The sequence below is a fragment of the Acanthaster planci genome, linkage group LG13 (assembly GCF_054643075.1).
Source record: "Acanthaster planci isolate LZ-2023a linkage group LG13, COTS_SCS, whole genome shotgun sequence".
NCBI lineage: Eukaryota > Metazoa > Echinodermata > Asteroidea > Valvatida > Acanthasteridae > Acanthaster > Acanthaster planci.
Window position 1 is genome coordinate 4,428,455 of NC_141789.1, and position 25,336 is coordinate 4,453,790.

Sequence of the window (25,336 nt, forward strand, 5' to 3'; positions counted from 1 at the left end):
GGAATTCTTACCCTTGCAATCGTAAACATTCATTACTTGTACAATGGCACAGTGTGATTATAAATGACTAAATTATGATGATGACATGTTGTAAAACAAGTAGAAGGGTTTCTTTGAGATACTCCACTCTTTAACACTTTTCACATTCGTGTACATGTACATTTACTTCACATCCAACTGCATCTTCAAAATTGCATGGAAATCAGAAATAATCAGTCTCTTTACTTCTTCAGTTAAAAAAAGTTGAGACTATTTATACCAGATCATAATAAAACAAGGGTGTTGTACATGTACAAGCATGTACATGAACTGGAAGCCTGTGCATGAATAAATAAGGGCCTCAACACTCCCACCTTCACTGGCAAGCATATGCCCTAGGGCATTCAACCCTGTTATGCCTGGCGTCCCATCCGCAGTGGTACAGTGCTACAACACTTAGGCACGGAGTCTATGGATGCAGTGCCAGTTACCAGTTACATGTACATGTACGTACATGACATGATTGTGGGGAGTGCACGCCTAGCCTCTACACCATGGAATGCACAATACGTGTCAAGGGTCTCCCTGCATTACAGCTAGTGCTAGTAATAGGCCTCGTGTGAAAGAGAGCCAGATAGCTTGTCTATCCAGTACCCATTGAATACACAGTGGGCTTTTCACCAGCACTGCGCTAACAAAGACGGCCATGTTTGTCTGCTGCCAGAAACAGCTGCTGACTGCATAAGTGTAAGGCTTGATGATTTGCTATGCATTTTTTTCTCTACAGGCTCAAATTGTGTACCTCGTTGCTGGGCAGTACAGTAATGTGTATGTATATGTCTTGAACATGTTGAAACAAGATGTTTGATCTGTTGGCCAGAAAATGGTTTATTGGCCTATTTTCTCCTATGCTGATTGCTGATTGTTTATTGGTGTGTGATCATGGTTGATTTTTTTATTTTATATTCTATTCAATGTTTCTCTGGTGTCAGGCCACATCCGGGCAGGGTCATGTTGTGATGTTGGTTAAGTCTGGGTGTTTGTGACTTATCTCTCTTCCAATCTCCATCCTGACTCCTCCAATTGGTGGAGTGTTTGTTTTTCCAAGCACAGATCGCACCTTCGGACTGAATCGTTTTGTAGATCATTGATTTTATTCCCCAATACAATTTTGCCTGATACTGTGAATAGTCATCTTGTATTTGTTCCATTCTTCAAGTTGTAATTGCTCTGTCCACTATGGGTTAAACTATAACTTGAAGTTGGTCATGAAGTTCAAGATGATCATTGGTGATTTCTGCTTGGCTAGGAGTCAGTTGTTGCTTCATGCAGGATGGGCTTTAGGGTTATTTTTTATGCTCTTGTTTCTGATTCGAATTTATGCAGCAGTTCAGTTTGTGATCATTCACTCTGTGACTAGTGGTGTGCGTTAACGGGTATTTTGGGAACCAGGTACCCTTTTTATGTCGGTACTGGGTACCTTTAAAACATTAAGAACCCTTATCTTATGGTATTGCTCGCAATTCCAGTGGACCATATGCCCAAAACTGGGCACTTTTCATGAATGCACATATGTACATGCTGGAAACAGCACATTGTTCTAAATATTACTGAGGGGAATCTCCACCTTTTTATTTAACGGAATTGTTACCTTTAATTTATGACAAAAGTACAAATGTAGCTCCAGCAATCTCTGAGCTGGAGTTATGACTAGGGGACCAGGTTTTCAGCAGCATGATGATTTTTCAGTAATTCTGCCCTTCTTTATTTAAGTTCACGTACATTTTTATACATTGACCTATTTCCCTGGCCGAAAAAATGGAACCGGGTTTCGGTATCGATGGGTGGGTGCCCAGGTACTGGGCACAGGCCTAACTTTGGCAATTTCCCAGTGACTTAATTGTTTTTTGGATTTGTGTGTGTGTGTGAAAAGATTAGTTAGCATAAGTAATAACAGACGCCAAGAATTCTTGCAATCACTTCGATGATAGGATACTTCCAGCAGTGGGACTGGCAAGTCTTTGTTTGACCTTTGGAATGCATGACCTCTGAGAGTCTCACAATGAATGTATGCAAAGGCCTGTGACAACAACCTCTCAAGGTTGGATCAGTAATGGTTACATGTAATATCAGGTGGTAATCAATATTGTAATATGACAGATCCAGAGTGTTGTGGTAATGAAATAAATAATCTTTGAAAGACTACATAATATATCCTTGTACATGGAGCTGGAAACATAAGGTGTAAAATATTGATATGTTTTTGCAATAGCTGTGCGAAACCTGCAGAAATCTAACAGAATTCTTCGGGCATGACAGAAGGCCTTTTGTACTCTGACAGTGTTTAATTTGTTGGGTCTTGTTTATCACAGCAGGGCTCTGCCCCTACTTTGTAACCAAATCCACACAAAAGATTAAAATGGCATTTACAGTGAAGACTGTACTAGAAGCACACATTCGTGCATAGCTGGTGTTCTTTATAATGCAGTTTTTTTTCCAGCTGGCATTTTCTAGCTACAAAGGCTATAACTCAACTTTGTGTTCTGGTTCGGGATTTGAAGTGAGACAGCGGGGAAATACACACCATTTAGCAGATGTAATTTATTTGTTGTGCCAGGCAGTCCTGTACTTAATTTTTATGAACATGAATGCTTTTCTGAAAAGAAAAGCAAGCAGTTTGCCTGGTATTGGTTTAAACAGGCAAATGAAATTTTATTGTGTCTGAGGAACATTTGTTGCTGCTCAGAAAGGTCTGAGGGCAATGAAATGGGGCTTCCGCCAGTCTCATTGTGTTGTGGTTGGCAGAATAGGGGGGTCAAAGGGTTAATGTTGTGTTCCTCAGTGCACAGGAAGTCTGGGAAATCAAACTTTTTGCTAAAAAACCTTGGGGCAAAGTTAACCACAACACTTTCGATTGGATGGTTTGAATGAGCCCATCCCCCAATTTGTGGAGTGGCACCAACTGGGCTATTTCTGGTCGCAAAAAATGTTGTGAGGCACAGCCAAAATGCGCTGCTTTTAATTTTTTTTAATAAGATGGTAAGGACATCACCCACCCTCTGCCCTTTTGGGTTAGGACATTTTTTTCCCCAAAATAGTGGGACAGAGTCATTGGGGCCACTGTTTGATCTTGGGTTAATGAACTCCGGCTGTTGCTTTGCCACCTTGTGGTTTACAGTATCCTGGTCTCATCAGAGTGGAGTAAATAAACCATGTGGATTTTTTGACCTGTGGCAACCACAGAGTTCTTGGCATATGCCACATTGAAGCAGTCATCTCTTTGGATTATATAGCATTTGATTTGTTTGCCATTGTTTAAAGATCGTGAGGGATTTCACTGCATAAAGAGCTGTCTTTTTGTTTTCTTAATTTTGTGTCTGGCTTTATATTTTCTCCCCATTCTGTTGTGTCTTGTCCAGGGAAGTTTAAGGAAGTGAGGGATTTATCCCATGGTATTTACTGTACGTGTACATTTGTAAGATGAAAGCTAAGAATGCATTTTACACTTGTTTTTATTAATACCCTAAAAGATGACAGTGTGGGAGTCATCCCAAGGCAGCAAAGATACGCAGGTTGTTCAGTCTATCTCCACATACATGTAGTATTGTATTTCCCAAAATAGATTAGCCGGCCTTGGGCAATCCCGATCTTTCCAGTTGACCACCAGAGCAGAGCTTGATGGTTGTGGCTAGTCATACTCAGTATACATTTGGGAAGACGATAACCAGATGAGGTCTCATTTTCAATCAAATATGATGTCACCTGGGGTGAGCAGTAATTACTCTAATGCCCAGGCGTCCATATTATGCTTTTTCAGTATGCTGGCTGATACCATTGATTTGATTACAGAAATGGGGTCTGATCTGGTGCTTAACATCAAAAAATTGTGGGCTGCATACCTGGTATTTTCAAAACCATGATCCTGCAAAGCAGCAGAAAGCTCTCTAGGAAACTGTACTGCATGAAGTGTGTTTACGTCTTGTTTGCAGCTTAACAATCATTGAATCAATATCTTAATTGGTAAGTGTTCTGATCATTTGCTAAAACTGATGTACGGGCACATGCAGCAAGAAAAACCTATTAATTTAAAAAAAAAAAAAACAGAATACATCGTTGTCAGTGTAATGTTTCTGTTTACATGTCATTTGGTAATTGGTTTTTTTTTTCAAATGTTTTTATGCCAGAACATGTCTGGTCTTGATTTACTTTTTGTATTATAACAATTTTTTTGCATTGGGTTTTATTTTAATCTGTAGTTGGTTTGTGATTGCTCCTCTTTGTGAATGAACATAATCAACAGAGAAGGTCTTGTAATCATTAGGGTTAAATTATGTATGGTACCCTGTCCACACCATTTCTAGTCTAAACAGGCTTGCATTGAAGTGGGTGTTTTTGCACTGGGAGGCATGTTAGCCACTAGTTTAATTTCCCTCATAATAGTTGTTGTTCCGGATTAGCCACAAATAGACAAACATGCAAAGTTCAGGCAATTCAGCACGTTGGCAGCGGCTGCGAGCCGTAAGTGGAGCCATTTTGTGCCCTGAATGGGGGAGTCCAGCATAATTGATCCAGATTCAATGGGCCTTTCGTGCGTGTGAAGAGAGAGCAGGGAAAAAAGGGGAGAAGGGAAGGAAAAAAAGGGACTCTTGCTGACTGAACGGTGCATTTATAAACAGGGTTGCAATAAAAGCAGTGCCTGAGAGTCAGACCGACATGTACCGGTATGAGTTTTCTGCTGTCATGTGAAAGGCATTGGAAACAGAATTCCCTCATCCCTCAGTTTTGGATGCTTTGTTTTTTCTGAGCTTCATTTTGACGAGACTTGCAACATGTACATGTCCTACCCTGTTGAGCACTTTCACGTAAATTTCATCTGGGGATGTAAATATGTTTTAGGGTTTGCTCAATAGGCCTGAAGTATAGTGAGTGTAGTTTAAGGTTAGCATAGTGTATTTCAAAGTAGTGAATTTTTACTGTTCGAAGTGAAGTTATGATTGGTGTTCATTTTATATATAATTTGAGTCTAAAAATGGACATTTATCAAAAACATGTAAAAAAACATATTAGTAAAACAATATGAGTGGAATCGTTATATTTTAATACATTGCCACTTCTCAAAATTTAATGAACAAATACTTAAGCCCCCATCTCCCTTTGTATAGTTTATCAGTTGCCTGTGTGTGTGTGGTTCCTCACTCAGAAAAAAAGACACAACAGAAAAACAAATCTGAGAATTGTTGAGCGGATCCCCCAAGTCAAAACAGGAGAGCAGCCAGTCCACTTGCCCAGCCCATCACCCAGCCAACAGGCAGTGTGACCTATGGCGGTGACCCTGCCAACACAAAGCCTGCCATTGTGCAGCCAAGCAATCCAAGCCCCACAAGAAGAAAAACAAATCCTTGAACTTAGCACCGACTTACCTAAGAGTAAAGAAAGGTCTGCGGGGCTTGTTGCCTGCACAGGCTCTATGTTGGGCCAAATTGTGCCAGCGAGGGGTTTTATATATATTTTTTTCTGCAAGGTCCAAGTTGCTAGTCCAAGGAAAGAAATGATGGGTTTGGCTTAGTGTGGGATTACAGGTTACCGCATACAGAGGTGTCTGGGGAATATGAAGTTTTTGGGTCCTTCCCGTTCTACTGGAGATTTGATTCATGTTTAAAATCTTATACATACTTGAAGGTGTTGGTGCACCTGTTGGTTTGATTGTGATATTTGTGGACTGGCATGGTCAAGGTCATAACCAGTGACCTCAACCTTGTTTTATGTTGTGTGCAAAACTAGCATGTAGAGATTTTGGAAGGGATGGATTTAGAAACTGCGTCAAGAGAACCTTTCCCTCATGGGCAGTTTGATATCTCCATGAACAACCCAACTGGAGTGAGGGAGCTAGACTCCCCACGGCCAAGGATGAAGGTTTTTTCCTGCTTTGGTTAATGCTTATTTGAGTCTAGTCTAATAATACCCCCTTCCTTGTCTCTGTCATCTCCTTCACAGGTGTATGTGGAGTTTGATGGTCTAGACTGGCAAAAGCGTGAGTGGTTACGTGTTCAGGATGAGGCCCATCAGGTGTTTCTGGTAGAGAAGACCATAGTGTGGGGACAGCGCATTGACCCGTATAGCTCTCGCCCCAGCAACATCCTCTGGCCAGCCCTGGTGAGTAAAAAAATCCTCCCGTGTAAAAATAATTTATTTTTTGTATCAATGGCAAGGGACAGAAAGGAAGCTTGGATAATTTAAAAGTCTCCCCTCTCACCCTTTTTCCTTGTGCACACCTTTAAACAAGAGTGAAAGTTTCCTGAGCAAAAAGTAGGGGGGAAGCGCTTGCCCTCCTGCCCCCTTTGCTGAGCTGAAACTGCACATGTCCAAGCCACTTGTTTTTGTACTGTGAGTCATGAACAGTTTTAGAACCGTCAGAACAACTCCCTATCTGCTGTACATGTATGACAGATGCACTGCCAGTTACACAGAAGCATCCATGCATTTTCATTCTCACCTAGTGCAAAGGGCTTTTTCCTGAATATCCAATTTGGGAATTCATTCTGGAATTATTTTAGATGACCTTGAACGTTCATATGTGCAAGAATGGCATCCACAACCTCATAAAAAGTAATTAAAAAAGAAAAAGCTTGGAACTGCATCCACCTGGGAAAGTAAGGATTAAACAGAATAATAATTGAATCTGGCTGGCTGACCTCACAAATCATTCACTTTGACCTGCTACACTCCAGTCCACTCTGCTTGCATCCACCTCACCACATTCAAACTGGGGCTAATTGCATATCCCAGATATGTCTTACCTGCAGGTGAAATATCGCCCAGCTAACGAGGACAAGTGGGTGAAATTGACCCAGTAAACTTTGGCCACAAGAGGGGAAGTTTCCCTCCTGGCAATTCTAGACGGGCCATCCATACAACCCACTTGGGTCTGCTTAGCCAATTTGCACAGATTCAACCCGTTTGTACATGTACTAAAGTTGAGACTTGATCAATGCAAATGTTCACAGACACTGAACAACTTGGCAGACAAAACTCTAGAGGACCACACTGAGAACAAAATAGGAAACAGGGTCAAAGATTAATGAGCAAAGACAGAGTTACGTTTGCACTTACTGGTAAATCTGAGAGTCAGTATGCCTTTGTTGTAAAATTAATTGATATTGAATTATAAACATAAGGATAATGAGCCTGTTTGGTATTTCAAAAAAGCAAGGTTATCCAGGAACAAAATATGCCTTTGAGTCCACACTAATAGGGCAGATCTCAGACACACATCCGAGTGGCTTTGGACGTGCTTCATTTTGGGCATGCGCTGTTGGAAAACTGAACTTTCTCATAGGGACATCACATGATTTGGCAAATGAAGTGAGGAGTGTGTTTTACTCTGACATTTGAGGCATGGATAAGCAGCCAATTTATGTCAATTTATATTATACATGTGATTTGAAAGTCCTCAGAAAGAGTCTTTGTATTCCAGTGAAAGCAGGAGCATTAAAAATTTAATACAAGGAAATGAAAGATCATTGACACCACAGGAAAATAATAAAGGCCTGCTTTGATGGGATCTCCTCCAAAAGATGTTGTCCCTGCAAACCTCTTGTTTTTGTCTTTCCATGTAGATTTCATAAGAGTAATCAAAGTGTTCCAGCAACGTGTTGCATTGAGGAAGATTTACTGTGAATTAAAGATAAGCTCTCTGTACCTGAACCTGTTGTCAGCCCTTCCAACCACCTTTTGAACACTGACCCATTTCTTCTGCATGTGGAAATTAATTCACTGAGGAATGGAGATCCCACCATGCCTAGCTGATCCCTGTTGCCCAGCTTGTCAGTAGCTTGTTGGATTCTAATCATTATGAGAATGGAGCTCTATCCAGTAGTCTCCCACATTCACTCTCCTTCCTGGCCCCTTGACAGACAATAGCTAGCCATGTCCCTTCTCTCACTGGCTTCAGTGCCGGAGAGAGTCTGATTTCACTCGTGATTGATGCATTTATTCACCTGGATTTGAATGGGGCTCAAAAGATGGAAGCAGCATGGGGCACACTAAATGTACATGTACATGTGTACACATGTATACATTATATTCAGATGTACATGTAGACTGGGTGCTGTTTGGCCACAGTATTAAACAGCCCCCCTACATGTTCATGTAGATGTTCCATCAAATGATCAAGTGGGTCAAGTGCCATGTGGGAGGGGGTCGTGATTTGATAAGGCCAGTCTGTTCACCTAATAGCACAGCCATCCAGATTGGCTGAAATATTTATGGGATTCAGAGCAGCTTGTTTGTTTCCTGACAAGGTGGATAGAGCTGAAGCTGACAAATGTGGTGTGATACATGTAGGCATTTTGTCATGTGTCCTAGATTCAGATTAGCATTTTTAATGCTGGCAAATTTGGAGGATTCTGATCATTTTTATTCGGATTTTCTTAGTGATGGCTCAAAATGTTGAGCATATTGGGGAGGTTTCCATGTCAGCATTGGCTTCAGATGTGTGTTTTAAGGAACAAAAGATGTGAAATAAATTGGAGACACAAGAGGGACATCTGAAGTCAGTTTAGCCTTTTAGGTGCATGTACATTAGCATCCAAAGGCTATTACAGTTATGCAAATTTAAGTCTTCACATCATGACATCCATTTGAAAATTACATAGTCGGGAGAAGTTGCTGGTGGGTACAGTCCACTAATTCAAGCCCAATTGAAAACAGTGTAAAGTTAGCACTGTTCAGGACCCAATAACATGCATGCCAACATCTCTGAGATTTCTGAAACACAAATGAAATTCTTGTCTGGTCACTAGTCTTTTCTTTCAATTTCTTTTCAATTTTTTTGTGGGTTAACCCATTACATTTTTAATTATTCCCACAAACCAAAATCACCCCCCCCCCCAAAGAGATTTTCCGAAGTCTGATTGCAGCCATTTTTCAAGTGGCAAACCTCAACTTTCTCGGGCACTTAGAACCATTTTTCAATCGTAGTTTTTAGCCATTCTGCTTTCATATGAAAGCTCAAAGACCCAGGGAGTTGATCCTGGCAAGGATTTACACAATCTCACCATTTTGGGGGCCAAACAATCTCCTTTTTCAAAAGATATTGTGGGGGCACTTTTAATGCTAATCAGCTGGCCAGAAACTCTCACTTGAATTAGCTGTCTGCACCCTGGTCAGAGAAGTTGTTGGTCAGATAATCCTGCACGAGCACATGGCTTCCAATGTGTGTGACTGTCCTTGCAGATGAAATCATTTACTCAGAGGCTGATTTAAGACCCTTCATAAGGCTGCACTGTATCTTCCATCTCTGTGCTTTTTAACAGTTCATGACACACAACCTGACAAGCAGTGTAAATGTCACAGTGACAGAGGACCTGTCACAGCCCAGGCTTGCTGTCAGTCTGCAATGTTTTTCCCCTTCCACAGCAGTTGCCATTGAAATGGACTTGTTTATGGCCTGATGTGGGAGTTATTATGCATGTGCTTCTTTTTAATCTCCTTTCAAAGGTGAATTACGTCAAGCACATTTTGTCTCTGGTCATAAAATATCTCTCTCCTATTATTTTCTCTAATGCAGTATCTGGCGGACAGTTTATCATTATCACATGCTTGAAGATTCTATTCACAAAAAGACTGTATGGTTTTTGATAGAGTGTATGTTTCGAGTCTCTCTTCTCTCACTAAAGGCTCTGAAGTAAAACTTGCTTGTGGACTTGAAGGGCATCCTACATGTACACTGCTTAAAATTCACAATATAAGCAATCACCCAGCAAAATGGAGTGTACATGTGTAGCGGCTAATGTTTTTAATGCAAGTATCAAATGTTAAGTATTTTTCCCCTACTGGCATATGACAGAGTAATTTGGCTTGCCTGTAATGTAACTTGAGTTATGCACTGGGACACCCTTTTGTATCATTTCCCCTGGGATCTGGCTCCCAGACTCCTCTGCCTACACATCAGAAAAAAGTGCACAGCCACCCTGCAGCTTGAGTAAGCACTTTTTGTGCTAGTGGGAAAGGTTAAAGGGTCAGTGTTTGTGGGAAATTGCTGATTTCAGGCTTGTTTGTGGCTTGCTTGCAGTTTCATTATAGTCCAGAGAATAACAAGTCCCAGTATTTGGAATGATGTTAAAGGGCATAGGCAGTGCGGTTGAGGTTTTATTTTTCTCATGGGATTGCTTCTGTTACAAGTCTCACTTTCATGATTGATACAGCTCAAATTAGATTGGCATGTATTTTATTCAAAGTTTGAGGAAAGACTAACAAATGTCCTTCATGGAAAAGGAGCTGATATTTGTTTGAAAATGTACAATTTATGTAAGGCAGTGCCCACGAATCTTTCATAAAATCTTGTTCATTTTAAAAATGCATCGTTTATAACTGGATGCAGCATAGATTCTTGACTAGGGCATTACATTGTAAGAGATAAAATTTCTCCTGAAAGGTAAACACAAAGGAAGACATATGAGCAGCTTAATTTAAATAATCCAGTCTAGCTAGATTTTTTATGCAAAGCTTGGGTTGAGGTTACCTTACAAGTACATGTACATGTAGGTTCCAAGTTGCTCATTACTACAGAATGCCATCAAAGCACACCAAGGATGTTAACTGCATAGTAGGTACTGAGTAACTCTCAGTTTTATATCAATTTTTACCTTCAACACTATTTGAACACACAAGAATGACCAGCTCTTGATGTTTGCAGGCTGTATGGTTTTAGAAGTAATCTTTCACTTCCACATGTATTAAATGCTTCATCCTTCAACTTCAAGGGCACAGCTAGTCAACACTCTGGAAAAGCAACCCAGACATATCCCCACCCCCTTGTGCAAAGAGAGCAAGTTTATTTGAAAATGAAAGCTGCTTTCCTTTCTACAGGGTTGCGCTGATTGATTAAGCCCAGCTTGTGACCTTGACTGGTGAAACCATTTTACAGGATGGGTACCTGGTAGTGATAAGTGAGGGGTACAACTACTCCCAATGAGGGCAAGGCACCAGTTCTGAGTCATTCTCCCCTCCTAGTTTCCCTTTTAATTTAAAATTTACAGGATGAGGAGGGGAAGAGGGATTTTGGTTCCAGGGGTGTCTGACACTGGTAGGTGATATTTGTGGGTCGACTTGATAGGATTTTGCTATTCATAATCTTTGTTTATGTGACTGAATTGTCCTTTCGAATGGGTTTTCAAGAAATTGACACCTGCTTAACTTGTTTGGGTTTGTGGCAAAAAAAGTTAAAATTGTCCTGAAAATGGGCAATGATTGTTTAGCCATTTGACCTCATGTAATGTACAGTGAACTCCAGCTAAGTTGACACCGTACAACTCAGCAAATCATTTACGTTGGCAGTCGCATGAAGGTCCCGATTGTCGCTAATGCATTTCCATTAGAATTTTTATTTCTAAGTGGGCTTTTACAAGTCATCATTTCGCATAAGTCAGCGTGTCACTCACGGTCCCATTTCCACAAAAAATACAACAAAGTCCTTTGTGTAAGTTGGCTGATAAAAAAATCCCGCATTGGCATTGACTTTTGGGCTGCAGATGGCAAGAAGTGTCCATGAAAAGTCACACGGTGACGTCTGTTTGTTGGCACGGTCCATGATCGGTATATCGGTGTTCATGTAGTGTTCCACAGTAAGAACGCGACCCAGTGCAACGTTGTGTGCTGCTGCTGTCATGAACAGATCTGAGACCTTTCCCTCCAGCACGTGTACATTTAAAGGATATCATGTACACCTGTACGTGCCATCAAAAATCGTATGAATTTTTCTCCAAAAATATGTGCATATAATATGAGGGTATGCAGAGTAAAGATTGACAATTTCTGCTTTCCCATGGCCCAAGCATGAGATGTCACAATGTACGTTGCAATTAAGTCCCGTTGAGAGTGCAGCATGGTGGCTGCGCATGAGACTCGATGTATGGCACACGGGTTCCTACCGCCAAAAACAGCAAGAATGGCATGGAATGGCCGGGAACCAGTGACCCCTGCCACAACTCGAAATGCATTTCCAAACTTTGACTCTCCAAAAAATATGAAGCGATCAAAACTTCCGAAATAGGCCTACTTTAGCCAGTGAGTTAGTTCATGGAACTACCAGTATATTCCCGTTTATGCGTAGATATTTTCCACTTTCACACATGTTGAAATATAGTGCATATGTTTTCAGCAGTCCAGTAGAGCGTGATTTTTGGTTGGGATGTCGCTGGGCGAATTCAGCATATGCTAGTACATGTACATGTACCCCATTCACACTCGGTCTGATGGACTGCTGCGCTTCACAAAAATCCAATCCCATGTCAAAACTTTGGAGCATTGCAAACCATGTAGTTTTCATTGTGTCTATTCCTTCCTCCATGCTTGGACAAGATATTTTGACCATTGCAACCCAATCAAATACATGTACATTTACATACATATGCATAAGTCATCAAGTCATGTACATTGTAAGTCGGCAAAATGACAACTTACAGTAGAAGTCGACCTTCGCATAAGTTGTCGCATTTTTTGGGTCCCAAGAATGCCAATTTAGCTGGAGGTCACTGTATTTGTTGATAAAGATGTGAAATTCTGCCTCTGATAAACATGGCAAGTTTGAAAATTCTTGAAATATGTTTAAAGGGGCTTTATCTGTAAGCCAAATACGATGAACCAATTGCTGTACAGAATTCAATAATGGAGAGGGTCTCTTAATGTTCTGAAGCCCACTTTGAACAAATGTCTGATACGCATGGACATTTGCAGCTGCTCTTTACCAGAAACCCGAAAGCTTCGATTGGTTGATTACTTCCAGTTGTTTCTGTTTTGTTAAACAGGATGCTTCTGATTGGTCTCAATCTAGGTGATAAATTGTGAATGTTTAAATCAATCTCAAAAGTTTCATAATAGCCATTTAAAGCTCACTATGTGAATGTCGATTCCTCTATCTCCGTAAGGGATGGACTTCAACATACTAGTTAAGTTTCTTAAAATTTTCTGTTGTTGCACATTTTGTCCTGAACATGCTCATGTAATATTTGTTTGCTTTGATATGATAAAGTGATGTACCTGTAGAAAAGATTATTGAAGTTCAGTTTGCAGTGTGGAGGTTGTTCAGTCATTCAAGATTCGCCTGCACACAGTAAATACAAAATTCTGTGAAGTATAACTTAACTTACACTTGATCAAAGGTGTGTTTGAACTACATTTTTGATTGTGTTTGGAATACATTTAGGTGAATCATTTATCATTTGTTTCTTTTAAAGTGAGGTGTGTGGTGTGGGTACCCATACCAGGTTACCAGATTTTCAAAAAGTTGCAGGTGTAAGGCGTGATATTTTAATTATCTTCTCTCTCATGTGACCTTTAGCTCTCATGCCATACCCAGGGGGTCTGTCTGGCTAGCCTTGAGTGCAGGGTTGTAGCTAGGATTTTTTTAGTGTCGGCTGTTTGTGCACTGGATGCTGGTTGTATGCACTCGTAAGGCAACTGTGTATGTACATGTATGTGTACCTAATGTACATTTGTACATGCGCATCTGTGCATACTTAAAAGATATCCATTTCAGATCACCTTACACCTTTGACCCTGGCTTACAATTACTTTTTATGATATGTTATTCCTTTCTTCATGGGAAAATCTTGCCTACCTGTACCATATTTAATGCAAGCAATAAGAAAATTAATGCAAGAAAAAAGGATTAGGCCTAGTGTGGTAGCTGCTCACATCAAGCTGTCTTGGTAGGCCTATGTAGATGTTTTGTGGTACATTTTACAGCCTTCTGGTGTAACCATTGGTGTTTTTTCCCTTGCAGTTTAGGCAAGGCACATTTTAAATTTTACTTTTTCCTCACATTTGTGTGAAATTTCAGAAGGTTAAAATAAACTATTAATAGGTACATGTATACCAAAATTGTAAATATCAAGGTTTGTAGAGTGAGTTGGCACTTTTCCCACCTGATCTGCCCACCTTTACAAAATTTCATTCACGTGTTCTGGATTTTGGATTTTCCGGGCTCAGACTGCATGGCCTGTCCGCCCATCCATGGTGTATTCCATTTATGACCATTTCTGCGCATTTGCAACTTGAGGATCGGTCTTGTCGAAGACTGTCTCCAAGTCAGAGCCTCTTTGGACAATTGCACATTTGTGTTGCACTGATATTTTGATGAGTTTATGTCCAAAAATTGTTTGAGACTGTACATGTACGGTATGTACCTGTGCATGAATGCCTGTATATATGCTACGCAGCTGTGCTCCAGTGCTGTTTGTGCTAAAATGTTTTACAATGTTTATGCAACAGAAAATTGACTGAATTTGTGTTTTATGTTTCTACGTGTAATTTCCACCAATCACGTCAAATTTTATACATAAACTCTTTGATTTTTGTGCTGGTCGGATTGTGGAAATTTACTGCCAGTGCTGATCGGCCAGCTTGAGTGCTGGTTGCACACAACCAGTGCTGACCAGCATAGTCCTATGATAGCCCTGCTTGAGTGCAAATGTTTGCCCATGTTCTCACTGATCCTGGGTGATAAATTTCAAGCCCTTGCTACACCTACAGTATCTCCAATGTGGAGGCTGCAGTGTACCCAGCGGTCTCTTTGTTTGTTGTTACCCCAATTAGCAATCAGGTTCTTTACTTGAGAGATGAAAAAAATTCTGAGTCTGGCACATACATGTACTTGTAATTGATTACTCACTTCATCTGTGAATGTGTCTGCTTTCAGGACTGTAATTGAGCGCTTTTAACTTGCAGGCACAATTCCCAAAATTCCAAATTCCCACTTCAAGTGTATGTATGAGTCTGACACATGTATGTGACTCAAGTCAAACTCATGCCCAACACTCTTGAATCCAAGTAAGAGGGCCAAATGTTTCATTCTCAGTTCCTTTGTTTGCCTTAAATGTCAACGTAACTTTACTTCAGAGAAATACATGTAGACTTTGGAATTGCAGAAAAGAACCAGTAATATTTCAAAAACAAGTAGGATGATGTAGACTAGTTATCAGTCACCACATTGGATTTAGATCAGTCCATTTACCTCAAGTTTCAATTGATCATCTAAGGACCATACACTGCAGTTTGACACCAACTTATTTCAAGAGTTTTCTTTCAAAGGGTAGTGTGTTTAAGCTGATTTACGGCCTACATGTATTTGCTTCCTGAAGTAATATATTTATGCTTGAATTTGACACAAAATAAATTAATACTAGGTTTTTTATTTCCCTGTACAGAACTTCGAGATTCTAGTTGACCGTGTTGGCCTGTCCAACAGTAACTCCCATCCATTAGAATTCTTCCTGGACAGACACTTGCTCTGTTTGAAGAAGGACGACATCCGCCCTTTTGAGGTGAGCTGAATTTTTCTTGAGACATGTCCCACAGGGTGTCACAAGTAATCAATATTGCAAGCTTATCTCAGGGACTCATATCAGCCTGGCTGGAGTACTGCCCAAGTAAGACTTAAACCTGTGACAAGATCCGTTCAATAGCTTTGCAACCGAGTTGTCTGGACCAGTTATTGGTTTTAATGTTCCCGTCCAATTTGTCCAAGTAAAAGACACCATGATTCATTTTTCTAAACTAGCTGCATTTAACAGAGTGCAGAGTCTCTTTAATAACAAAAATGCATGGTACACATTTAATTCCTGGAGCGGGGTGCACGTTTCGCATACATATCAGCTGAAATGCTCACACAGCCTGTGGCCCCCTACCTCCAAATGTCGGGCGGAACCGCTTAAGTGCTTGGCCCTGCTCACACAGATGGCTCATTTAAATGTCAATGGAATCCTCCTTGATTATATGTAAAATATTAACCTTGGCGGGTTTTGCATTGATGGCTGCAGTCTCTGAGCCTTGGTTAGGTTAATCATTAATGTGATAACCCAGTTTGGCTAGGAGTCAGCTGTCCAGCCTGCTGGAACCATGTTGGTTGTCTATTGTGCTGTCCAAAGGTTACTGAGCCATTAGACCTACACTCCCAAGGAAAAAAAAGGGGAAAATGCACCCAATCATATTTTTAGCGAGAAAAGTTTATTAACTTTATGACTTCGTTTGTCTTACTGACAGACCTGACAAGTGATTTTTTTCCCCAATGAAAATGTAAATCACAGCACAACAAATCTTCTGCTTTGACATCAAATGGGGCAGTTATCTTCTCTGTAAATGCTTGTTTTTTAATTCAATCTATTTTCACCTGCATTGTGACATATTGTTTTGAAATTCAGTAAAATTGACATTTGTTCACCTGTAAATGAAGCAGTAATTACCATTTTCTGCAGTGGATGAATTCAGCTAGTTTTTTGTGCCAGCAGGCTTCTACCGGTACATGTAGTTCAGATACCCCAGTCATTTCATTACCAGATCCCACAGCGGATGTCTTGTTATGGGGGGGGGATGCATTTTTGTCTCCCTTTTTAGAAGCATAATAAATGTACTATTTCCTCTGACCCTTCCCTCCTTCCTCAAGAAAGGGTACACAAGAAAAGGTCAATGGCCCATAAACCTTTTTCTGAGTTTATGAAAGCATACTTGGGCTGATAAGCTGTCTTTTTGTAGCATACATTTTGTGCGCTCGTGAAAAGGACTAAAAAGTTGACAACCCCTGGAGATAAAAGCATGCATTAGTTGACTTTGCATGAAGCCAACACCTTTCCCAGGTTGATTGGAGTGCTGGTGCATACATTTATCTCTATCAGTGGGTTGCTTGGCTACACAAGGGTTCATTACTCCCAGGTCCTTGCACTGTGGGCTAGAGGTTTTTGTCCTAGGCTAGCCTGGCATCCATTATCCAAACTGTGTGTCCGTTATGATACTGTCATGTAGATGTGCATGTACATGTACATTTGCACATGTCAACCAACATCAAGACTGTAACAAGGACAGTTCCCCACAATTCCTTTTGGGCGGAAGTCACCTGACACCCTCTGGTTGATTCCAGCCTGGATGCTGCCTGATAGGCAGGTGGACAAGTGTGGTCAACTATCCTGATCTTTTATTACTACATGTACATGTAGTAGTATTGCATCAGTAAAACAGCCAAAGTACATAGTTTCCAAATTCTTTAGGCTGACATACATGTACCATGCCATTGCCTATGATGCCAACACTGTGTCAGGGCACAGTGCTAGCTCAGTTACATGTACTGGCAATGGTACAGTACATGTACATGTAGCTACCCTTGGCAGGCATTGCATAGGTGATATGCCAAGCCAGAGGAGTCATGAGGTCAAGCCAAACACTGAAACCACAACACCAGACTGAACACTCACTGCATTTTTAGGCTCAAGGACACTGCATTGTTAAAATGTAAGTGTAAGTACTGGGCCCACACTGTACATGTGTATGTAGATTGTGTTTGTGCTTCTTATTTGTGCTGTGGAACAAGACCATGCTTTCATGTACGGTACATGTTGTAGGGTGGCAAATGTTAGGGTGAAATCCTGGTATATCTATTTTGAAGGGCACTATCTGTATTGGCATGTTGTGCTCTGCTGTGTCAGAGCATTGCGAGTACATATACATGTATGCGTCACCCATCAACATGATGCCACGGAAACACATGGACATGTACATCATTGGATACTTACATGTACATTCCGGTAGACGAAGGGATATTGCATATTGTAATTTAAATTTAAGTAAAATCTGATACACTAAGTTACCTGATTGCACGTAAAAATAACGATTTGAATCCCCCAGACTAAAGACCCTGTTGCTGTACCTCGTGATTTGGGAAAAGCTTTTGCACAGCGACCACCATCTCTGGAATGGACTGGTTCCTTTGTGCCTTCTTATCCATTGAGAATAGTGTATTGTTGCAAGGCGTCTTTTGTAACTAAGCACAAACCTGAATCACGAGGTATAGCAACAGTGGTTTTAGTATGAAGAATTCAAGTTCTTATGTTCACATGAATTTAAAGAACTTGGTGTACCAGATTTGGGTCAAAGTTAACTCACAAAAGGCTTTATTGGCTGTGTATAGAACAGGGTCCACCATGCAAGCAGAGTTCAGTTTAAGGGAAATTCAAAGGTACATGCAAGTACATGTACATATACAAAGTACATGTACGAACATCAGCCACACTCTATCATGTGTAATGTGCACATGCTTTTTGCTTTTGTTCCGTTAAGCAATCATAACTGTGTATTATTCCATTATTAAGCATGGCAATTGTCAATACAATGCTTCATTTGCACATACATGTACATGTGCATGTACCGGTACCTGTAGATATCATGTCTGCGTGTGCTTACAACTACCCACAACCGAGAGGACACTGACTGTTGTTTAAGCAGCAGTGCTCTTGAAATGGAAAGCTTGCTTTTGTACCTGCACATGTGAATAAAAAGGTACCGTCACATATGTGTAAGCCTTCAGTTTGGTCGTATTTATTGCATACCATGTCAGCATTCTTTGTTATGTTATCCTATGCCAGTACATTTGGCTGGAAGTGATCATTTACACTGTACAAACATACAGCAGCCATATTCAGCAATGGAGATGCCACTTCACAGGGATTTCTTAGGTTTTCTGTTTTGGGATCACTTTTTGGTATAATGATTCTAGCTTATTTACATGCAAACTGATTGCTTATTATGCTGGTTCCAAAATACACTGTATTATGTTGTATTTGGTTCTTGTTTTTTTTTGAAGCATTTGCACAAATACTTCATACATCTACCTGTACATGGAGTCTTAGTCTTCCTTTGCTAGTTTTCATATTTCTCCCTCATAGTTTTTGTTATTCATCTCTTCAATTTGTTTGATTGCCAAAAGTGTCAACCAGTGTTTTTTTTTCTTGTTTAGGAAATACAAATTTTAGAAAGCGATCACTTATTTATTCACATTCTCACAGGTCAATTTATGCCATCTGTCAAGTCTTTCTTCCTTGTCTGAAATTTGTTTTCTTGTTGGCCGGAGTGGTTACCAAATGTGCTTGGGAAGATACAATAAGCCAGCTATATTGCCTGATACCCCCTTACTCAGTCAGACATGGCATCACAACAGGAATGCACATACCTTCCTTGTGGGGATTGGGTAACAATATGCCAGAGTCAGATGGAGCCCCTATGTCCATGGGTGTTCAGTGTCAGGACCGTTGGTGTGGTCATTCATGCGAATTGCCATCCTGTCTGCCGGTATCCTGCCCCATTTGCTCTGACCTTACCAGAAAGGTGAAACTCTTCCAAAATGCTAGAATAGAGGGATTTCATATTAGCGCCGTCTGCGCATATTTGCATCGAAACCGAAGCTCTCTGTGTTGAACTTCGTGGTGCGCGCCCGCAGAGTCCACACAGTACATGCAGTATCCGGTTCGTAAGTGTGACGCCACTTCAGTTTAAACCATGCCCACTGCACAAGATACACGACCATCCCAGGTACGTTAGTTCGCAGTCAATTGTTGTTGTTTTTCTTTTGATTTCACGTGTCGAGTCATCCTGAAAGACTTTTCCACAAAAATTTGCAGCCTGAAAAGTCTGAAGTTAACATACCTCTATGTATTTTGTGTATTGACTCCTTACTTTCAATCGTCTGATCGTATTAAGAATTGAAGCTGACACATACAGCCTCGTTTTCAAACGCGGAAGTGCGCAGATCGACGCTAAAAGCGTCGTATTGGGATCCCTCTATTCAGTTGTTGAATTTCATGAACACATAACCCAAAGATTACTTGGACATTTTCACATTTATAGGGTTGATTTTTTCTTTTAATTTAGATAGAGTCTTTAATTAAAAGTAAAACCAAACTTTAAGTTAAATTTTATCAGGAGGTTTACACGGAACCATAGATGGAACTTATCAATATGGGGACAAAAGTCTTCTTAAATTCCTTCTTTTGCTTCTATTTATTTTGTAACTATATTTGCACGTTACAATTTCAAGTCTTACAGGTCATACTTGAGGCAGCAAGTATTCAGTTAAAACTCACAAAATTGACAGTTTATGTCAAGTGTGCATTTATAAATTATACACAGACCAAGTGCCTTAATATTCCAAAAGTAGTGAACCATATTTTCAGTGAAATATTTCCCCTCACAGAGGAAAATTTACATGTATTAGAAATCAAATGCTGATGTTTGTCTTGAAAAAGACCAGCATTTGAAATGACAGGCCCAGTACACAGCATTCATAAGAAGCCATGAAAAAGACACAAGAACTCAAGCGAGAGACATGAACACTGGCATGAAGATCTCCACACAATAATGTAACGCGCCCAAGCCATCTCCCTGAAAAGGCCACACAACAATGCAGGTGGAGTTTATTCACTGCGGCCCCTCGTTGCTGGAGACTTGGGCAAAGTGAGTTTTTTGCTGGTGACGGAGCCACATTCTCATTTTCTGCCTGCCCGGCTGTAGATGGGACAGACAACAGCATGTGGAAAGAGGGGAGGGTGGGGGACCAAAGGAGGAAAAAATAGGAGAGACAAAACTGATTCTCCCTCTCCCCAGCATTACACAAGGGATGTCAGTGTCTGGGAATCAGTGCAGTTGGGTGGCAGGTGTTGGAAGAATGCCCTGTAACTGGCAAACATGGGAGGGGGGAGGAAGGCGATGGGGAGGGTTTGCTCCATGTGGACTTGTTTTCTTTCACAATGGGACTGTGCAGACAACAGCACAGACCTAAGCTCACTAAGCCAGGTTGCAGTGTTCATTGGATGCTTCTGTCATTGAAAGTGGTGGTGACGGTGACCTCACTTGCCAACGAATCTTTCTATTGTCCGTCCTGTCAAAGTGATTATACAACTGGTTCAACCCTGCATGATAGGCAGACGTTGAAAATTGCTTTGACTGAAAAAAAAAATCCTTCTTTGTTCCTCAGTTGGTCCTTATGTTTGTCTTGTTAATTGGCTGTCTAGTGAAAGATGTGATGTGACAGAAAGTGGGTGGCACAGTAGAAAAATTGCAGATACAGTGAAGGCCGGTTAGGGTAGCCTTCCCATGAGACATTTTACTCCATAGGAAATCAAATTATTATGTGCTTGCAGTGTATGAAAGATAACATGTCCAGTTCCCAGAGTTACATGTCGTACTTTGTGTGAAATGGCCACATGGTTTTAAATATGCAGCTATCGTATCACTCGCAGTTTGTTTTGACCAGGGTTTTTGTTGCTTCATGTAGAGCCTCGCTTAATTTCTTTGTGATGCAACTACCTGTTCTTCTGTGATCAAAACATCTTGAAGAACCGGCATTGTTTGCTTTAAAAGCCAGGAGCTTCTCTTCTGTTCAGCTTGAAGTTACATGATCTCTCTCCCCAATCTGGCATCTTGTCTGAGTGGAGGTCCTTTATTTTGGGTGACCTCATCCAACCTGGAGCTGGTGTTACCATGGGAACCATCCTAGTCCTCCCTTTATTGGTTTGAAAGCAATCTGTGCAGTGTGAGGCCAAGGATAAACCCCTCCTTCTGGCTTAAAGAACATCAGGGCAACACTCAGCTGACCGATTTCCTTGAAATTAGAGACTCCCTCTCTAAAAAAAAGGGGGGGGGGAAAGGCCACTTGAGTAACCACTGCTCATCAGTCATCTAGTGTACCAGTGTAAAGCGCATGCATTACTCAGATAGGCCCCTAGTCCCTCAATACACTTTCTACATCAACTCAAAACCCATCCCTCAATTAGATCAGAATGCATGTACAAGTTGTCTGCTTGTTCCTTCCCCCTTTCTCAAGGACTTGTTTGGGGGGGTGCCACACAACAATATGTAGGTACCCATGCATGCATTTTACACGTAGGTTCTGCTCCTGTCCGGATTACATGTTGCAGGCTGCATGCAGTCAACAAGGAGTGTGTGTTTTTACACTGAAGACACCCTTGGGTAGGACACACCAATTTGGCTTGGTGCAGAAGAGGCAGGACAGTTTTTAAACCTTCGCTTTATGTAGGGCATTCACTTGGGGCATGGAATGCCTAGCGTAAATGGTTGCCCAACAGCCCCTCTCTGGTTTACTGATGAGGGGGTTCTTAGTGAGGGAGCAAACAGTTCTATTTTTATTCCTTGCAGGTTACCTGTAAAGCCCAGTTATATGTAAATGCGAGATCAGTAGGTGTCTGGTTCAATAAACATCCCAGTGTGAGATAATTGATGCCACTATCAATGTATCAAGGACTTGTCACTGAAGCAGCAGCATTTACAGCCCCTATAATGCTACAGATTTTTCTGGTTGTGTCTGCTCTTCTCAGTACTTGAGGGGAAAAAAACCTAGCCTGCTGCCACAAGTGCAAAGGTCAAGAAGGGATTGTTCTCTATGGGCCCATGTTTACTTAGCCACCCGATGCAGCAGGCTATGCAGTGTCTGGCTGTAGTCATTGTTCCCTCATGTATGGCATTAGAGACATGATAGGGGATCATTCCTGGTAATTCCAGCTTTGGCGGGGTTGTGTGTTTTCCACTGGATGCCAGACAGTGAGCACTCATTAATGCCAGCTCATTTAAGGACTGTCCAGTTGGAATCCTTGGTGACTGGTGCATTTACACCCGTGGCTAATGGATGGTTGATCACAGGATCTGCTCAGCCTTTACATTTTGCCAGCGTTGAGTGGAGGAAGTGATACCCTTAGAAATATGATGTGCCATAGGAAGTACACCTGAAGTGATGAGAGTGTGAACTGGTTAACGGTGGGTATTAGTTAAACACTTTCCAACCAGGATGGTTATGCAGACCATAGTATCTAATTATCCAGTTATTCAGATCATGCCGAAATGTGTCTGTGTACATGTACAGTAGGTTTTCGTTATTCTGCATTGAACTAGCACTTCACTTTTATGTTGCTCCTAACCCCCTAGGGTATATTTAAAATCATACTGAAAATGGAGGATCGAGGACTGTAAAGGTTAACAAAAGAATACTTCCCTGTATTGTAAAAAAAAACACAACATGCGTTCCTGTTTGGTCATAAGAGGTAGAATTCTGTTCAGATGCCAGTTTACAAGCTTAGAGTAGGTGTTAATTTTCAAGACATCAAACTGGAATCTGGTAGCTGTGTCCATTTATAAAGTTGGGATTGCCATCAGTCTGCCTACACATCTTATCTTCCAGCTCTAAGGCTTTTAGAGGTCCAGCACCATTGGTATTAATAGCTCAAGCCAACCAATCATATAGGCCCTGTGTAACTCACCATGAAGGATGGGGGTTCAAAGTCTAAGAATGCACCAGGCAGCGCTATCAAACAACAAACCCATCAACATGTACAACGCTGTTAGCAAACAAACTGGTTGGCTGATAAAGTTGGCGGGCGTTTATGCACATATATATTAATAAGCACTGAGTCAATACAGCAGACAGTAACCCTTGTCCCCTCGTAGAACAGACAGGAAAAAAAGAGCAGTGCAGCTACTAGTACTACTGTACTGTACTACATGTACATGTACACTGTACTTGCTGCTCTGTGCAGGGCCAGTGATCATGCAGTCTGAGGTGTTATTGTGCGGCTTGGATGTGTGGCTGTGATTGATAAGGGTGAGGTCAGTGTTGGTCTGTCTGGCTTGCCAAAGGTTGCTTGGGAGTCATTGTCATTGTTGACCACTTGGTTTGGTTGGCTTGGCAGAGCAGCTGGTTTGTACATCTGAGAATACACTTATACCTTCGTATAAGGAAGCTCCAAAGATATGCTAACCAGATGGAGTCTGAAATCTGGTTCATGAAAATAGTTATGTGTTGTGCCAAAAATTAAAAATGAATAACCTGGGATGTACATGTGTTTCCATAGCATTACTAATACATATGCCAAATTGTAAATTGTTGACAAGTTTCCCTTTGATTAGGATAAAATGTATCATTGCAGGAGTCATAAACTGTAGGCCTATACATTTGACCTTTCTCAGTCAACATGGTAGAAGTAATGCACAGGTCTACCAGATGGTAGAGGGGAGGTCATAACCTCTGGTCTGCAGTAACCAGGCACACAGACACAAGTGATGAATGTCTGGAATCAATTTGCTCGCTGGCTTTCACACATTTTATTTCTTTAATGAAAAGCTAACTGAAGGTCGCTTCGGAAAGATGATTGTGATCTAACATGTTCCTGGGGTCGACATTAAAGGTGGTGTAACACCATTGTTTTTTGGCCGTAATTTCTCAGGATTGGCTGATTATGGTGTATAATATTCACTGCAACTTACATTCCGCTCACTTGTTTCATGGTTGAGTCAACTGCTTTGAGAAAAATTGAGAAAACCAGTGCAGCATTTTCAACCCTTAAATCGAAAGTCTTGTGTTTTATCTTGCGTACAATCTATGGATTACAGCGAGTTCGTAGTACAAGCGAACAACATCCACGGGGTCAGAGTGGGAAATAGGCAAGACAGGTTCTCACTCCCTTAAAAAGGAGCAGTTTTCAACGGCTGTAGAAGTAATCAGTGAATTTACCTTGGAGTAATGCGCCTCCTCGACAATGTAGCAGTGCAGATTCATGAAAAAACTTCATCCAGGAACATAGCAGTTGACTTGTGTCCGTGCCCACGTGCTCGCGCGGTCGTGCTTATTACAGCACTTTCATGTCAGTTCACACATCGCTGAAAGTTTAAAACTCCATTCATAGTTGAGTAATTAATAATTTGTAGTAAAAAAAAATTATGTCTTAAAACAAGGGAAGGATTAATCATACTTTTTGTTGATAAAATTCATCATGCTTGGAAACAGCCACCATATGGATCATACCATTATTATCTAGGGGTGATTTTAAATTCGCAAAGTTTTCCCGTCAAAGAAAACCCTTTCCTAAAATAAAATGCAACTTCACATTGATCCAATTATTTTCTACTTTACGCCTAACTCTCAGGTTTCTATAATTCCAGTTCACAGTGCTTTTAGTGAAAGAGGTTTATCTGTTCATTAATGGAGACTCCCACATCTCAAACACTACATATAGTGTATAAGAAAATTGGCGCCTGTTAAAGGATGTGATGTAAAATTAACTCTGTTATGATCGTCGGCCGACCATTTAAAAAAAAAGAACAAAGTTTTTGTTTTCTCGAACACTACAGCATTCTGGGTGGAAATATTATACAGACTGATTGAGACTGTTAGGTACTTTCAAGTAAGATATTTCAGGATTATACTGTAGTCCGATTTTCAGGATTTTACCAATGGTGTACTCCACCTTTAAGCGGGAACACCGTGCTTTTGCATCGGACAAACCATGATTAGTGCTTGGTAAACCTGTAACGGGTTGGTTTGGGTGCTGAAATTAGCGCCAGGCCATTACTGATCCTCTTTGAGGTGATGACACACTTTATTCCAAAAATATTTACTGTGGTGAGGTAGGTTTGACAACCTTTTCACACATTAAAATGCCTGTTTTTATATATTTTCCTACTTACATTTGCAATTTTTGAAAAGAAACTTCTGTTATTTTCACAAGTTCCCTTTGCGTTTCGCTATCGC

At 40.9% G+C, this 25,336-nt stretch overlaps 1 protein-coding gene across 3 annotated transcripts in view; it reads left to right on the top strand.

Annotated features, from left to right (window-relative positions):
• LOC110981283 (jumonji domain-containing protein 1C-like) overlaps nt 1-25,336 on the top strand; it is a 137,720-nt gene that overhangs the window by 49,933 nt on the left and 62,451 nt on the right. The window contains exons 1-3 of one of the 3 annotated variants that reach the window (XM_022238746.2): nt 593-726; nt 5,974-6,132; nt 15,186-15,302. Coding sequence is in view for 1 of the 3 variants with exons in the window: in XM_022238744.2 (XP_022094436.2) it covers nt 5,974-6,132; nt 15,186-15,302 (276 nt within the window). In the remaining 2 variants the exon portion in view is untranslated. Of the gene's footprint in view, nt 1-592; nt 727-5,973; nt 6,133-15,185; nt 15,303-22,266; nt 22,570-25,336 lie in introns of those variants that run through there. The other 2 variants (XM_022238744.2, XM_022238745.2) reach the window with 2 other exon arrangements.